We start from the raw sequence: 16,297 nt of genomic DNA, 5'->3' as shown, positions 1-16,297 counted from the left end.
TGAAGTGAAATGGCAGTACTTAGTAAAAAGATGTTTATCTGTATAATTCAGAATATTTTTATTAAGATTAATATTGAAATGAAAACACAAGAGCTCTGTATACTTAAAGAGAACTCCTAGACGGATCCCCAAGAATATGTCCCCAAATTTGCATATCCCGGTTGTGAAACATTGCTGGCTATCCTCCAAAGCAGAGCCTCTGACTTTTGCTATTCTCCAGTTTAAAAATCTTTCCATGAGAGGCATTCTCATAAATTGCTGGTGGGAATATAAATTGATATAATCTTTATGAAGACAATTTGGCCACATTTTTCAAAATTACTAATACATTTAGCCATGACTTAGCAATTTCATTTTGGAATTTTACCCTGTAGATGCACTTGTACACATAAGAATGGACATTTGCATAATGTTCTTCATTGCCACATTGTTTAGAATAACAAAAGATGATGGGGTGCCTGGGTGGCTCAGTGGGTTAAGGGTGTGAATTTAGCTCAGGTCATGATCTCATGGTTCGGAGTTGAGCCCTGTATGGGGCTCTCTGCTGTTAGATTGGAGCCCTCTGTTTCCCGCTCTACCTGTCTCTCCCCAACTTGTGCTCAGGCACCCGTGTGTGTCTCTCTCTCAAAAATAAATAAATGTTAAAAAATAAGAATAACAAAAGATGAGACTCTATTAGGAAATAATTAATGTTTACTGTGTATTAAGAGACTACAGTTAGGGGCGCCTGGGTGGCGCAGTCGGTTAAGTGTCCGACTTCAGCCAGGTCACGATCTCACGGTCCGTGAGTTCGAGCCCCGCGTCAGGCTCTGGGCTGATGGCTCATGATGGCTCAGAGCCTGGAGCCTGTTTCCGATTCTGTGTCTCCCTCTCTCTCTCTGACCCTCCCCCGTTCATGCTCTGTCTCTCTCTGTCCCAAAAATAAATAAACGTTGAAAAAAAAAAATTTAAGAGACTACAGTTAAATTAGAAAATAATTTTAACAACAACAAAATATTTTTAACAAATGATAAGGAAAATATAAAAATTTATGGGATATAGCATAATCTGTGTCAAGAGGAAAATTTATAGCCTTAAAAACCTTCTGTTAGAAAAGAAAAAAAACATGAAAATCAGCGATCTAAATGTCTATCTCGGAAAGTTAGAAAGAGAAAAGCAAATTAAATACAAAGATAGTGGAAAGCAGGGAATAATAATATAGAATTTCTTGAAATTGAAAACATACAGTAGAAAGAATAACACTAAAAAAAATTTTTTTAAGCACTATAAAATTGACTCCTGGCAAGGCTGATCAAGAAAAAAAGAAGGCCCATATTGCCAATATGAGGAATGAAAAAGTGGACATTACTACAGATTCTATAGTCACTAAAAGGACAAAAAGGACATTAAGTATAATTCTTCCAGAGCATAGATAAGGGGATACTTCTGGGCTTGTTTTATGAAACCAATATAACTTTGAGATCAAAACCTGAACCAAGGATATTACAAGAAAGGAAAATTTACAGGCAAATTTCTTCCATGATTATAAATCCAAGACTAACCCAGCAATATATAAAAAACATATCAGATTGCATACCAAGAACATATATTCCACAAATGAAAGTTTTGTTTAACATTCAAAATTGGTCAAAAAAAAAACATTCAAAAAACAATTTAATTCATCACATTAACAGAATAAAGGAAGAAATTATAAAAACATGTCAATAGATGGAAAAAATTGATGGAGTGTTAACTGTCATTCATGATAACAAAGAAAACACTTTTAGCAAACTGGAAATAGAAGGGGATTTCTTTAATCTTACTAATAGTACCTACAAAAAAATCTTCAGTAAATGTCACACTTAATGGTAAACTATTGAATGTTTCCCCCATGAAAGATGAGAAATGAGAGGTGCCTGGGTGGCTCAATCGGGTAAGCGTCTGACTTCAGGTCAGGTCATGATCTTACCGTTTGTGAGTTCGAGACCCACATCAGGCTCTGTGCTGACAGCTCGGAATCTGTGACTCTTTCTCTCTCTGTACCCTCCCCCGCTCATGCTCTGTCTCAGTCTCTCAAAAAATAAACGTTAAAAAAGTTTTTTTTTTAAAGAAAGAGGAGAAATGAATGACAAGGGAACTCGTTATTACCAGCTCCAGTCAGTGTTGTCAGTATTGACTAGAGTATTACCAGCTCTAGTGACAAGAAAAAGGAATCAACAGTGTAAATATAGAAAAGGTAAAAAAAAAAAAAAAAAAAAAAAGTCATTATTTGTGTTAATTCCTCTTCCTACCTGCAAATTAAGGTTGTAAGTTTGCTTGGTGGATGTAGACCTTCAGTCCTCATAATATAAATGCTGTTTCATACAATAGGTATCTAAAGAGACTTCTCAGACAAGGCAAGAGGCTAGGAAAAGCTACTTCACAAACTGACTTAAAAAAAAAAAATCTCCCTTTCAAACCCACTTTAAGTAGAGATAGTGGCTTGAGACAGGGCAGTTTGGCCTTTTGCAGCCAAGGACAAAGATGTAGCAGATGAGACAATGTGAGTTTAGCATTGTATGGTGAACACTGCCAACATTTTTCCATAGAAATATGTTTGCCTAGTGGCTAAATTCTGTAGGATTCCATGTCCACTGCAGGTGGGTCAGTCTATCAGAACAGCCTGAGGAGCTTGTACAGCCTATGTAACTTTCCCCCATAGGAATCTGCCTTCTTAGTTAAAATGCGGAGAAGAAGGGACGCCTGGGTGGCTCAGTCGGTTAGGCTTCTGACTTCGGCTCGGGTCACGATCTCGCAGTTTGTGTGTTCAAGCCCTGCGTCGAGCTCTGTGCTGACAGCTCGGAGCGGGGAGCCTGCTTCAGATTCTGTGTGTATGTCTCTCTCTGCCTCTCCCCTGTTCGTTCTCTGTCTGTCTGTCTGTCTCTCTCAAAAATAAATAAATCTTAGAGAAAGTTTTTTTTTTTAATGGGGAGAGGAAAAGAGGAGACATTAAAATTCTTGGAATATTATTTTTACTTTGAGAATTTCTTATAATTCAAAGAGTAGAGAGTTACCCTTTGAAGAAATGGAAAGACAAACTTGTTTAAATAGCCAAGGAACTGACCCCTCATTTGAAATTTTATCTCCATGTCTCTGCTCCTCTGAGTATTTATTTCATTATTGATATTAAAAGAATCTTTAGAATCTCTGTCAGGAGTTCACCTCTGTAATACTTGGTAACAACATTTATGTTTTTACATGACTGGCTTGAGGCTGACTTCATATTGCCTCACTGGTATAGAAACACACGCACACACTGTATGTATAGAGTATTACGCTGTGTGAAAAATGTGTAGAGTATTACGCGTATGAAAATAGTCATGGAGGGGTGCCTGGGTAGCTTGGTTGGTTAAGTGTCCAACTCTTGGTTTCAGCTCAGGTCATGATTTTCCTGTTCGTGGGATTGGGCCCTGCATTGGGCTCTGCACTGACAGCATGGAGCCTGCTTAGGATTCTCTCTCTCTCCCCCTCTCTCTGCCCCTGCCCTACTCGCGCTATTTCTATCTCCCTCAAAACAAATAAACTTTAAAAAAGAAAAGAAAAGAAAATAGTCACGAACTGTCAAACTCTTATAGCAACTTTGGGTCCAGTTTAATCACTACAACTGTTGCTGAAGCCAGAGAGCTGGAAAACACAGCTACTTGCCATGAGTGGTCTGGCCTTTAATGACCCCACCACCATCAGTACCAATACCAAGTTATGCCACTCCCCTGTGCCCAGTAGTGCGCATGTGTAACAACTTTGTAAGGTAAATAATACTGTTAACCCCATTTTACAGATGGAGGGACCAGATCGTACAGAGGTTAAACGATTTTCCCCAGGTCACATAGCTGTCAAGTGCTGTTGAGCCAGAATTCAGCCCCCGGCCATCTATCCCAGAGTCTATACCCTTAGTCACTATGCCACACTACCTTCTGGGATTATTTTAATTGGACCCAAAGAACAAAGATTCTCCAAATATTAAAAACAAACAAAACAAAAGCTGTACCGTTTGTGGAAGGGGATCTCGGCCCCGAAGTCTCAGTCTCTTACTTTAGTGAGGCATATGAGAACATGAGAGTGCAGAAGTAAAAATTTTAATTTGAAAGAGATCTTTCAATTACTCAGCAGTATAAGCACTGAAAGGGCTAAGAAATACAAGCCTATGGGATGATTTTATGTGGCATAAGTATTTCAAGTATTTTGTCCTCTTTAAAAGTTATGACATTCTTTAATGCATCTTTTTGTTCAAAGCAAACGAAATGCTTTGAAATGTTCTTTCAAAGCAAAAGAAAATCTAATTCTGGTAGGGGATTTTATAGTAGCAAGCTGAAACTCGAAGTTTCTGGACCTCAGAATCTCCTACCCCATTAAAATATTTAATAGACCAAAACCCTTCTATATGACTGCTTTAAAGCAACGTAGTACTATCCTTGGAGGAACAGAAAGGTGACTAAGGTTGGGAAAGTTATTTTCTGTATAAATAAAACTATATTTTGGCTTTGAAAGTAAAATTTTTAATCAAGACTGTAATTTCCTGAAACTGATTTTTTTTTTATTTATTTTGAGAGAGACAGAGACAGCATGAGTCAGGGAGGGGCAGAGAGAAGGAGAGAGAGAGAATCCCAAGCACAGAGACAGCACAGAGCCTGACTCGGGGCTTGAACCCATGAGCTGAGAGATCATGAGCCAAAATCAAGAGTCAGACGCTTAACTGACTGAGCCACCCAGGCACCCTGCACTGCCTGTTTTTTAAATAAAATTTTATTTGATCATAACTATACCCCTATACCCATTAATTTCTATATTGCCTAAGGCAACGTTCACACTACAAAGCAGAGTTGAATAGTTGCAACAGGTACCATATAGCCTGCAAAGTCCAAATATTTTCTATCTGGCTGTTTAAGGAAAAGTTTGCAGGGTCAGGTCGGCTCAGGTCATGATCTCATGGTTTGAGTTCAAGCCCTGCATTGGGCTCTGTGCTGACAGTGCAGAGCCTGCTTGGGATTCTCTCTTTCTCCTTCTCTCTCTGCCCCTCCTTCACTTGTGCACACATGCGCATGCTCTCTATCTCTGTCAAAATAAATAAACTTAAAAAAAAAAAGTTTGCAGACCTGACCTAGAGAATTGACAGACAAGAGCTGATGGCTGAATTAGTTATATATTCAGAGAAAACAATATGATTGCTCAATTCAGGGAGAACAAAAATTGAGCAGGAAAGGAATAGTAGCCTTGATTTACTACATGGCTTAGCTTTGAATATATGTACCTGATTATAACAATGTAAACGTCTAATACTGTGCTAATTAAAATTACCACACACTGCACTGGGAAGATGGGAAGGACATGAATGTGTGGTGGGAAAAGAAAGGAGCTTGATCTTCATCTTCCATAGGGGAGGTCAGTAGATAGGCCTTCAAACTGAAGAAACATGGTGATAAATATCAAGATAATTGGTTAAAAGAGGTAAAAATCGATTCCTCTGGGGAGAGAGAAACAAAGGGCAGAGGGACAAGGACTGCTATTTTTCATACAAACAAACTTTTTGCAGACTTTTAAGACTGGGTACCTTTATGCTTTTGATTTAAAAAAAATAAAATAAAGAGGGGCCCCTGTGTGGCTCGTTGGTTCACTGTCTGACTCTTGGTCTCAGCTCAGGTCATCATCCAGGGTCATGGGATCCAGCCCTGCGTGGGCTCTGTGCTGAGCCTTGAGCCTGCTTGAGATTCTCTCTGTCTCTCTCTCTCTCTCTCTCTCTCTCCCTCCCTCCCTCCCTCTCCCTCTCCCTCCCCCACCCCCACCCCACTTGCATGTGTACACATGCACACTCTCTCAATAAATAAAATTTGAAGAAATTTAAAAGAAGAACCCCCTACCAAGAAACAGCAAAACAAAACAAAAAAAAAAAACTTTTCAGAGTCAGCAAATGTATAGTATTTACCCAGCTACCCTTTTCGATCCCCCATCCAGCAGCTGTAGGTCACTAGTCATCCCAGTCTGTTTCCTGTTGAGGTGGGACGCGTTCACAGAATCTTCACATTTGTGCTCCAGTAAGAGGTGGCCCTTCTCAGGACACCAGTATCTGTGCTCTAATTAGTGAAAAGACACCAATTTAGGCAGATTCTGTCTGGTTCACAGACATCTCCTCCCAAAGAACATGGCCAAGATGCATTATTCGGCATTCGGCCTAGCATCTGACTGCTCTAAATGTGTCCCTAAAGTAGCTACACTTGAAAACTTCATCTGTTCTGGATACCATTTCGTCTTAAACCCACAGAGGAAGACAGGCATTTCTCAATAATTATTTATAGATACTGCATAACTTATTAATATTTTTTCATCTTCTGGTGCTGGACCTAACATATGATAGGCTAGTGAATGAATGAATGAATGAATGAGCGAACATCTGTTGTGTAATCAACAAAATTTTAAAAACCAAGATGATCTGAGAAGCGGCAAAAACAAAGGCCATTCCATAACTTTCTTCAGCTTCTCAGTGACCAAAGCTAAGTTGTGTTTCTGAATGATTTCGATTCCTGAATTAAAGTAGTTTTTGCTTTTTTTCTAACTCTTCATAGGATCTTTCCAATTAAAGATGTACCCCTGGAGACTGATGGCCTCTCTGATTGGCTCTATCAACGTTTTATTGAAAAAGAGGAACTCTTATCACATTTTTATGAAACAGGTACAGAGTATCCTATTACATAGTTTCTGAAGTTAGTGGTAGTTCCAAAGATGTACTTTGGGGGAGATAACCATTTTTCCATTCTTCAGATACCCTAAAGGAATCAAAGGATTTCTACAGTTAAGAATTTCAGCTTAGAATATTCATAAGAACAATGTTAGTGTTAAATGTATTCAGGCTTTTACTTCATCAGGCAATATGCAAGATCAAATGATGAGTAAAGTATATAAATGGAACTAATGCAAGAGGGTACCAGTATGCAAAAGACTATATACATATAGTTACACGGCTGTTTTATGAAATAGTAAATAACATTTATGATTTGGCATTGTACTTACTTGATTGTTTAATGCCATCATCTTGCAGTCGTTTGAGATCGTTTTGAACTGCATTTTTATGCGTGGTTATTCTTTTCTTTACATATTAGAGATAAATCTTACTTTTTAAGTTTTATACTTATACTTTTCTTATACTCAACCTTACACTTTTCTCCTTGGGAGAAAAACGTCAATTTATCGTAAGGTCTCTTATCTGTACTTAATATTCTCTACCTTCTGTGAAAACTACAATGCGGTGAAAGGAAGGGAGGGGAAGGGAGGAGGAGAGAGGGAGGAAGAAAGGAAGTTAGGAAAGAAGAAAATTGGTAGAATGCTAGGCATTACCAAAGTGCTTTCACAAATAACTAAGTATATTGTACACTTAATTTCTAGAACTTACAATAAGAAGGGGAATAAAAAGGAAGAGAAGGTTGTTTTAAGTTTGATGATGGCTATGAGATTTTAGATGAACAGAAAGTGCTATATTCTTCCCACTTAGATTTTTTTGGTTCAGAATTAATGTTCTTCTTAAATCAGACTGTCAAAGGCCTGATGGTGGGCAAAAGCTGATACTGTTAATTACCGTTAATGCCTTTGTTTTTGTGTTTAGGGTTTTTTTTTTTCACTTTACCCACAACAGGATTCCTTCCTGATCCTAACATTCCGACTCTGGGGCTGTGGACTAGTACATATTCTATGACAGGGGTTGGACGCTGTGCATGTCTTTAGAATTCTTAGTAAGACCCATTGAACAAGACATCCTTCTGCACCACGTACAATCTTTGGTCTTACTCTCAAAATTTCTTTAAAGTTAAAACAGGATAGATGTGTAAGAAGGCACAAGGTGATTAAGAGAAGAGAGTATCTCTTCTTTTTCAATCTTTATGTCTTGTTTTATGATATTTCGGCAAAATTACAGCAACAATAATGGAAGTCTTTTTTTTAAGAAAGCTATTTGTAAAATAGACCTTGCAACTTGGAAGTGTTCTCTGTAAATTGCTTGTGAGAAGCAAATCCCCACATGAATCAGCTTACCCAAAGGGATTATCAGCAAGGACAAAGACTATTTGAAATGCTGAAGTGTTATCAAGATGACCTTAGGTACTATTGCTCCGAAGTAGTCTAGCCTTCCCTTCCAGAAAAGAATTTAAAGACATCTGTTTACTTTGTGTTTCTTTTTATATTATTAAGATATATTTCATAAATAATATTGCCTTTTGAAAATAATATGTGGTTTACCACCGCTTTTTGCAAAAACATTTAACTTGTAAATAGAGGAATTAGTGTAAGTTATGTTATTTCAGAAAATATTTAATATCAACTTGATACATCCTGTGTCCTGGCTGCCATGGAGATCTGTAGGGTTCCAGTGGAAACAAGGCAGCCAGAGTGCCTGCTCTCATGCAGTTTATATTCCAGAAGGAGACAGACAGTAAACAAGTCTGTAGCAAAAAGAAAAGATAGATCTGGATCATTGCAGATCATGGAGAGTGCCGAGAAGGAAATAAACATAGTGATGAGCGTGATGTCCTTGGGGCGGGGGAGGGAGATGGATGGTGTTTTTTCTGATATTGGAAGAATGCAGTTAAACCTGCTATTCACTGAGATGAGGAGAAGCATATCAGGTGGGGAAAATAAATGCAAATGTTCAGAGGCAGGAAAGGGGTCAGCAGTTTGAAAATTGTTATTTCAAATGAGATCTCTCTTCAGGAAAAAGGGAAGTCGCAGAATGCTTTAAAAAACCAACAACAGAAATTCTAGTTAAACTAATATTCAGCTTTTGTTCGGGAGACCTACCACCACAGTAAAACAAATTAATATTTCTATCTTGTCTTTTAGGGGCTTTTCCACCTCCCAAGGGCCATAAGGAAGCTGTTTCCAGGGAGATGACCCTCAGCAATATGTGGATATTTCTCATACAGTCCTTTGCATTTTTGTCAGGCTATATGTGGTATAAGATCATTCAGTATTTTTACCATTGCCTGTTTTAGGAATTGACTGGGACTTGTCAAGGTCACCAGAGGAGTTCAGACTTTCATAAGTGTGCATTATTTTACATGTGCAAATCAGAATATAAAAAAAAAAAAGCAAAGGAAATTCAATGGATGGATTAATATTTATCCCCCTTCGGGATATTTTAAAACTCTACTAAAATGAGGATCAGTAATATAATGACCTGCTAATATGTTTTAAGGACTTTTCATGTTTTCAAAAGATACACTCTACCACACACTTAAGTGAACATCCACTCAGAGAAGAGGAAATCATAAAACCATCCTAGAAGACTATCTGAGAGAAATGCTGTTGCCACTAGATGTACTTGGTAATCTAGTTCAAGCTCAGAAAGTTGTGTCCGTTCCTCTTAGCTCGTAGTGTCTGTTAGGGCAGTGCTGCAGAGCACCGTCATTTCCACCGACCCTAGCTGTGTCCCTAGGAGCCTTGAGGCAGGGGAGCCATTGGCACCCTCTGAAGAGCTGTTCCCCAGGGGTTTGCAGTGGCACTCCAGTGTCAGGCATTCGCATGGGGGGAAAGCAGGGTCCACTGGACACATTCTGGTACTAGAATGTGTTTCTAAAAAAGGCTAGCTCAGTCCAATATCGTGTTTACAGGCGCTAGTGCTTTCCCTTGTATGAGGGGGTCACTTGATTTCTCTTTTTGTACAGAAGGCATATCATAGATTGATAATTGTCTTTTACAAAATGCACTTTTATCAGATGCATATATAGCAGAGGATTAGTAATATAGCCTGAAAACAAACGTAAGCCTAATCCGTGAGTGGAATTCTCAAGAGGCTGTGTTGTCTCTGCACGTGTACCTGGACCCTGACGCTCTGCAGAAGCTTCCGTCCAGCTCCGAGGCTTTTGTCTCCCGTTTTGGGGTATTAGCACCAAGTTTGCTCGGGGGCAGCTGAAACCAACGTTGTAAAGCATTTAAATGATCCGTTTGAGGTGAAATAGGGGTTCGATCAGAAAAATAGGAGCTAGAGCCAGACACGGGCTCAAAATGGTGACAAGCTGTCACACGGCACCCCTGAACCTATACTCCGTCGTCACGTCACGTTGCTGCCCATGTCAGGGTGGTGTGACCAGGATTCGGACCAGCACAAAAGGCTTCCCCTGTCTCTTCCAGTTGCTTTTAAGGAGAATAAAGTCATGTGTCTATTTCTAGAGAAGATTTTTTTCCTACTATGTTCATGTGATTTATACCTCATAGTAGAACCAGACTCTTCCCACAAAGTGCTGGGACTGCATCGGCTCTTCCCGTGCATTCCCAGTGTTGAGACAGAGCGTGTGTTTTAGTTTGGGACTGTAGGACTATTAAGATCTGAGTAAGTCAGTGGTAGTTTTCTGTGATACGAGCATTGTAGATTCCCGTGTTGTCGCTAATCATTCAAATGGCAATTTTGAGAAGTAGGCCAGAAAATAAAAATAAAGGCTAATGTTTTCTATTTTTAAATAAACCAAAAAAGGAAACTGAAAAGATGTGAATTTTCTCCCAGTTATGTGGGAAGGTAAAGCAACACCAAATAAAAGTCCACAGCAGCTTCGTTTTTAGGTTAATTCCGTGCATATATGAAAGAGAATAATGTGTTAATGAAATACCTCGTTGCATATTATGCCACTACTGGTAAAATGCAGAAGACGGTGTTAATGTGTTTGCTTTGGTAGTGCTTGTGATCAGATGCGATTTTTTTTTTTTTTTTGAAATCCAGGCATTTTATTGTGTGCTTTACAGTGACAGTGAGTAGGTGAAATCAATCTCAATTAAGAGGCATGGATGACAATAGGAAGCCAAAGAGAAGCTTAATGATGCTTCTGTTTGAGGCCCAGCAAACACTGCTAGATTACAGGATGAATTGAAATTGTTCATTTGAGAGATTAGTCAGCCATCTGGGGGATAAGTTGCTCACTGTCAGGGATGGCATGCACAGTCCTAGCTAAACAGACCTTTTCCTCATTGCTAAAGCAAGCCACAGGGAGGAGTGGCCAGTTCTCCTACCAAAAAAAAAAAAAAAAAGAGAGAGAGAAATGCATACGTGCATACATAGATGCGATTTAGAGCCACTATCGCCATCACTGTGCTCCAAAGGAACGTGATACTGTTAATATACTGTACACATTAAACCAACTATTCTATAAGATGCTTTACTTTTCAAGCGCAGAGTCATTTCAACAGACTCTAGAGTGACAAATACCAATAGATACGTGAGTTCATTTTGAAAATAGACCTGTGGGTTGTAAATAGATCCGTAGTTGATCTGTGTATCCCTCTTTGATTGCTTATCAATGTGTTCTCTTTCTTCTGTTTGCAAAATACGTTCATTTGAGAGCATCGATAGTGCTCTCCTTACCAGTAACTGGACTTCTCCTGCTCGCACTAGGGAATGCGAAGAGAGAATCAGTGTTCTTATATGGCAAATCAGGGAAGCGGCAATGCGCCACTGTACAGAACTGAATAAAAATTCCCAGTTTGTACTTTCTGCGCAAAGTGAGGTGAAAGGTTTAGAGACTGTATGTTTTGTTAAGGGGGAAAAAATTAAACTGTGCCAGTTTTATACCAGTAGCTTGTAGAATCTCAGCACTTCTTGATCTCAGTTGATCTGCCTAGATTCCCGTGGCAGAGAGGGTTGAGAACTCCCTACTGGATCCTGGTCTCAACAAGTCACAGCAGTGGAGCACCTGCTTGGCCATGGGCCAAGAGCAGGTGCAGTGAATACAGAAGTGACCACACTGGCAGTTCACTCTTAACTTCAGAAACCATTATTGGTGTTGAAATGTACAGATACGATGGAGAAAGCTATGCACCAGTGGAAGGTAAAGAAAAACTATAGAATGGAAAATGATGTTTTGGGGTGGGCAAATACGTTGAGAATCTAAATAGATTTTTTAAAGATAGCTCTGAGTTCAGATCTGTCATAATATTAAGTAGTTTTTAATATTACAATCAACTGTTAATTTCCCACTATAAAGGAACTAGGGGTTACTGGATAATTAATCCAATAATATGTCATAGTTAGCCAAAAATCTAGTGTGTATTTACGAGTTTGAGTTTTTTTCTCATCAAACTTTTTTTTTTTTCTTCTGGGGATGCTTGTTAATGAAAAAAAAAAAGATTTCAGTTGTTTATTAGTTTCTCTCATTTATGTATTTTTGACTGTGTTAATGAGTAGCGAAAAGATTTGGGAAGACCGCTGCAAAAAGAGGGAACACAAAAGCCTAAGTAATCCATGGGCTAGAAAAGGAATCCCTGAATAATCAGGAGTTGGCAGTATTGCGATTATACTCAAGCCTTTTATGAAAATGAAATGTTAAATCACCCAATGTAAACCTCACATCATCCTAGTGTTAATATCGTTCACATTGATGTTAAGAATGCCTCTTCATTCTTTGCTCATGTTATTCACTTCTTGTGGATTTGTCTTTAGTAATGTTTTTGACAATCACTTCCCTAAAGACTCTTCTGAACTAGCAGGACCTGGTTATAATCATAGAAAGTAGTCTTTAATCATGGACAGTCTTATTGGATTCTTTTTATATTTAAGAAAATTTTATTTGCGCTGCTGAGTAGGAAGAGTTCGTCATTTTCTTCATTACACAGGACTTCACTCCAGAGTTACCATTACGAGCGGGTCCCCTTGGGTCCATAAAGATGAATAAAAATGGTTAGTCTCATTTTTTGCCATGGACTGCTGTGAACCTTACGTCTGTTAATGTGAAAGGCAAAGTCAAAAGCGGCACTGGGCAGCAGGTATACTGGTTTATTTTATGAGGGGGTGGAGTCTAATACGTTTGGGACCAAAACCACCTAAATTGGACATTTCTAGATCACAAAGGGGCCGGGTGTCCTCTGGAGCGGTCACTGGTTGGTGCTTTATTGCAATCATTTTGCATTGATCCTCAATAATTAGGAACCGGACCCTGGGAATAAGCTGAGGGTGCTGAACTGTTGGGGAGGGTGACTGTAGCCATATGGAAGAAAAATATTGGTTTTTCTGCAGAATTTCCATTTGAGGATTTTTACATTTAATACTTTTTAGAACAGTTGAAAGAGTGAAAAGTTTTTAAGTGTATTCTGGTTGCAAAGTGTGCACACATATTTCAAATGGCTTTATTTTTATTGTGTAGAACTGTTGAACACATGACTGAGGCACAAGTTCTTTCCACGGGAGGAGTCTGCATTTTACAGTAACTTCTGTGATGACTGGGTAATGACACAGTTGTACATTGACCTGCCATTGTTACATTAAGTGCTTTCATTTTCGTCACAGTTATTGCAAAGTCGTATTTATTTTATACAGGTGGATTTTAGTTTTCCTGATGCCATATGTTTACTTCTGCTTGTTGACCTGTTTTTTCTTTCTTCATGTATCTGCATGTTGTAATGTATTATAAGAATGAATGTAAAGGCTGTGGCAACTGTAATTAATTTTTGTAAAGGGCTGGTCACACGTGGATCTGGGTTATGAATGCATACGGGATTATTTTAGTAACCAGATCACCTTTTCAGAAATTTAGATGTGAACACCAAAAGAAACATTTTCTCGACAACAACAACAACAAAAATGAATAGCTGGTTCTATTTTTTTTTAACCTAGAAAAATAAAGTTGATTTTTTTCAAGTAAAGTGCTTTTACTTCTTAGTGGTGGGGATGGGGTGTTTGTGTGTTTCTGGAGATTCTTTGGCATTAACATCTGTGGACATGTACTTAGAGCACGTCATAGCAGCTGGATGCTGAGGGCAAACCAAAAAACCAAATGAAAAACAGTGTACTTCCTTCTTTGGTTTTAACCTGTTTCCTCCACTCCTTCCCCATTTTTCCCCATGGTATGGTGGAGATACTGGTATATTGTTGGTATCTTGGTAACTGTTCACCAGTCCGCTCTCCTGGAAAAAAAAAATGATGCATGCAAAGTGTACATACATTCGCTATAAATTTTCCTGATAGCAAGGACATATAACACAATTAACAGATAATAATAAAATATACTTTATTGTCAGCTCCATATGGCCAAGTGATTCTCCCAGGATGCTTTAACTGATTTTGCCGAACTCTTGTAGCCTACCTATGATTTGAAAAATGGAATAACATCCTAATTCACCTACTTCTCAAATTGATTGTCACTCAATCTGATATGTGATCTGTGAAACTATTTCTTACCCTTGTACAAATTTCACTCGTTAGGTGAACCACTTTGAGCTCCAGCACCAACTATAGGCTTATATAATTTTAATAACAGCTGTTTAACAACTGCTGGCAAAACACTAAAATGTAACAATCGGCTGTAGCGTCAGGAGCCGGCAGGAGCTGTCTCCAGCATACCACTGGCCTGTCTTTCGGTTTAACTGTTAGTATTGAATAAACTCCTCACAGTTAAGCTACTCACTGCTCTAAGGAAATTCCTATCACTGACCCTTGCAGGGGCTTTAAAAGGTGGAGAAGCATTAACATCAGTCCTACAGAGCATGCTTTTGATTGGAAGAATTTGACAAATGCAAACTTTTTCCTGAAGTGCATGGGAAGCTTGCATTTTTCTAAAGCTGGTTCTATGCTTTCCGGTCTCAAAGCTAAGTAGACCGATAGAAGTCTCTCTTAGATTTTGTTTTGAGCCTTCAAAACCTTTATTGTTCAGGTATTTGTTTGTAGAATATGTTTGATCCCACTGAAAACAATTTAAATGTATTAAAAAATATACAATCTACCAAATAAGTTAAAACGTTGCAGTTCAGTCTACCTCTTCTTCTGTTTGGATTCAGGCTGCTGTTTTGAGTTGAGGTTGCATTTTTTCCCCCTAGAAGTTGCTTCCGTCCAAGACGAAGAACAAATTGGGGGCAGAAGACTGAAAGCAGATTTGAAGCACTCAGAGATTGCTGACCAGCCCTATTTCTCATGAGTTGGGGGGGGGGGGTGGTGGAGGGGAAGAAGCCATTGTTTTAAATTTCCACTTAATATGAAAATGTTTGTTTTTAAAATGTTTCTTCCTGCTGGAAAAAATGTATTTTTAAAAGGAAAAACATCTTCTTTTGGCTATAAGAAAAAGTCAGCTGTATGAGCAGGTGTGACCGTATCATAACATGCTGATATATAAATCAATAAATTTTTACCTCTCAGGACTTGTATAACCTTCTTATTAACTCCTAGAGGCATGAGAAACATGAAGAATCAATAATCCAGATCACATGTAAACAACACACACATGGAAGGGAGGAGGGTTGGCTAGCCACTAGAAGTGAGACAGGTTCTTTTAATAATCAGAAAAATACTCTTAATTAGGTATGATCAAACCCATTTTGCAAAGGAAGAGATTGAAACAATGTTTTTTGCTAGGCAACATGAGTGTATCACAAAGCTCACTTCTGAGTTTTCCCCTGGAAGGTTTCTGGTGCCTCCCCTCGGAGTACTTTCTGACTTTTAGGGGTGAGATTCGCTCTAGAGATGGTGGTAAAGCTCTCACCATTTATTTACCGTGGCCAAGAGAGAACCCTGGGCCGTCCTCACAATTATAGCTGTTGTCTTCATGGTGTCATTGAGAAATCATGGGGCTGAGAGGCCTCCCCAAATTATCAATTGTGGCATCTTCAGGCCTGTGTTTCATTTTTCATGCAAAACTGCCTGACAAGGGTCTTGTCTTCCATTTTTTACCAGTTAACACTGTATCCGGATCAGGGCACCTAGAAGTGGAGAAATCAGAAGAGTTAGAGTACTAGGAAGAGGAACTCAGGAGTGATAGAAGACAGGGAGTGCAAAGGCTGCTCTCTAAACAAGGTACACACACCACTAACCCATGAGGACCCCAGGGGGTACTCCAACACGGCAGTGTTCAGGAAATCCACTCCTGTAAGATCTCTGTCCTAAGACTGCGTCCTCAGGGTTCACCTGTGAAGGGTCCCACTTGCCATTTCAGACACTCTGCCCTCTTGGCAGAAGAAAAGCCTGCCTCTGAGCCATTAGGCATCTCCAGGATGCTAAACAAAGAGACAATTCAAAATATTGGTGACAAGGAGCCTCTTTTAATCAAGGCATCTAGAGCCCACAATAGGGCTTTTATCTTTCCTTCAAATGTACACATTTCAGTTAGGACAAAGGATGGCATTGGAAATGAGGCATCTGGGCCTGTCTGTGTTGGATGTATTGAACTCTGACATGTTTTGTGTGGGACAGTGGGAGCAATGGTACCTTGGGGCTCCAAAAAGCATAAAAAGTAGAAGTCAACCAAGACTTCCTTTGGCTTAGATCCAGTACTGGCAAAATGTCACTTTGGTTAAAGTGAGTCACAGGGCCAATGTTAATAAACATTAA

At 39.1% G+C, this 16,297-nt stretch overlaps 1 protein-coding gene across 4 annotated transcripts in view; it reads left to right on the top strand.

The window, feature by feature from the left end:
* Window positions 1-15,111, top strand: part of LPGAT1 (lysophosphatidylglycerol acyltransferase 1) — a 116,468-nt gene extending 101,357 nt beyond the window's left edge. For all 4 annotated transcript variants that reach the window (XM_045452459.1, XM_045452457.1, XM_045452461.1 and 1 more), the window contains 2 exons: window positions 6,576-6,682; window positions 8,839-15,111. In XM_045452459.1, the coding sequence (XP_045308415.1) occupies window positions 6,576-6,682; window positions 8,839-8,990 (259 nt within the window). In that variant the 3' untranslated portion in view covers window positions 8,991-15,111. The remainder of the gene's footprint in view (window positions 1-6,575; window positions 6,683-8,838) is intronic.
* The last annotated feature ends 1,186 nt before the right edge of the window (window positions 15,112-16,297 follow it).

The sequence above is a fragment of the Leopardus geoffroyi genome, chromosome C3, assembly GCF_018350155.1.
Source record: "Leopardus geoffroyi isolate Oge1 chromosome C3, O.geoffroyi_Oge1_pat1.0, whole genome shotgun sequence".
NCBI classification, from domain to species: Eukaryota; Metazoa; Chordata; class Mammalia; order Carnivora; family Felidae; genus Leopardus; species Leopardus geoffroyi.
The sequence above is the reverse complement of the archived record's forward strand: the minus strand, read 5'-3'. Positions and strand labels throughout refer to the sequence as shown.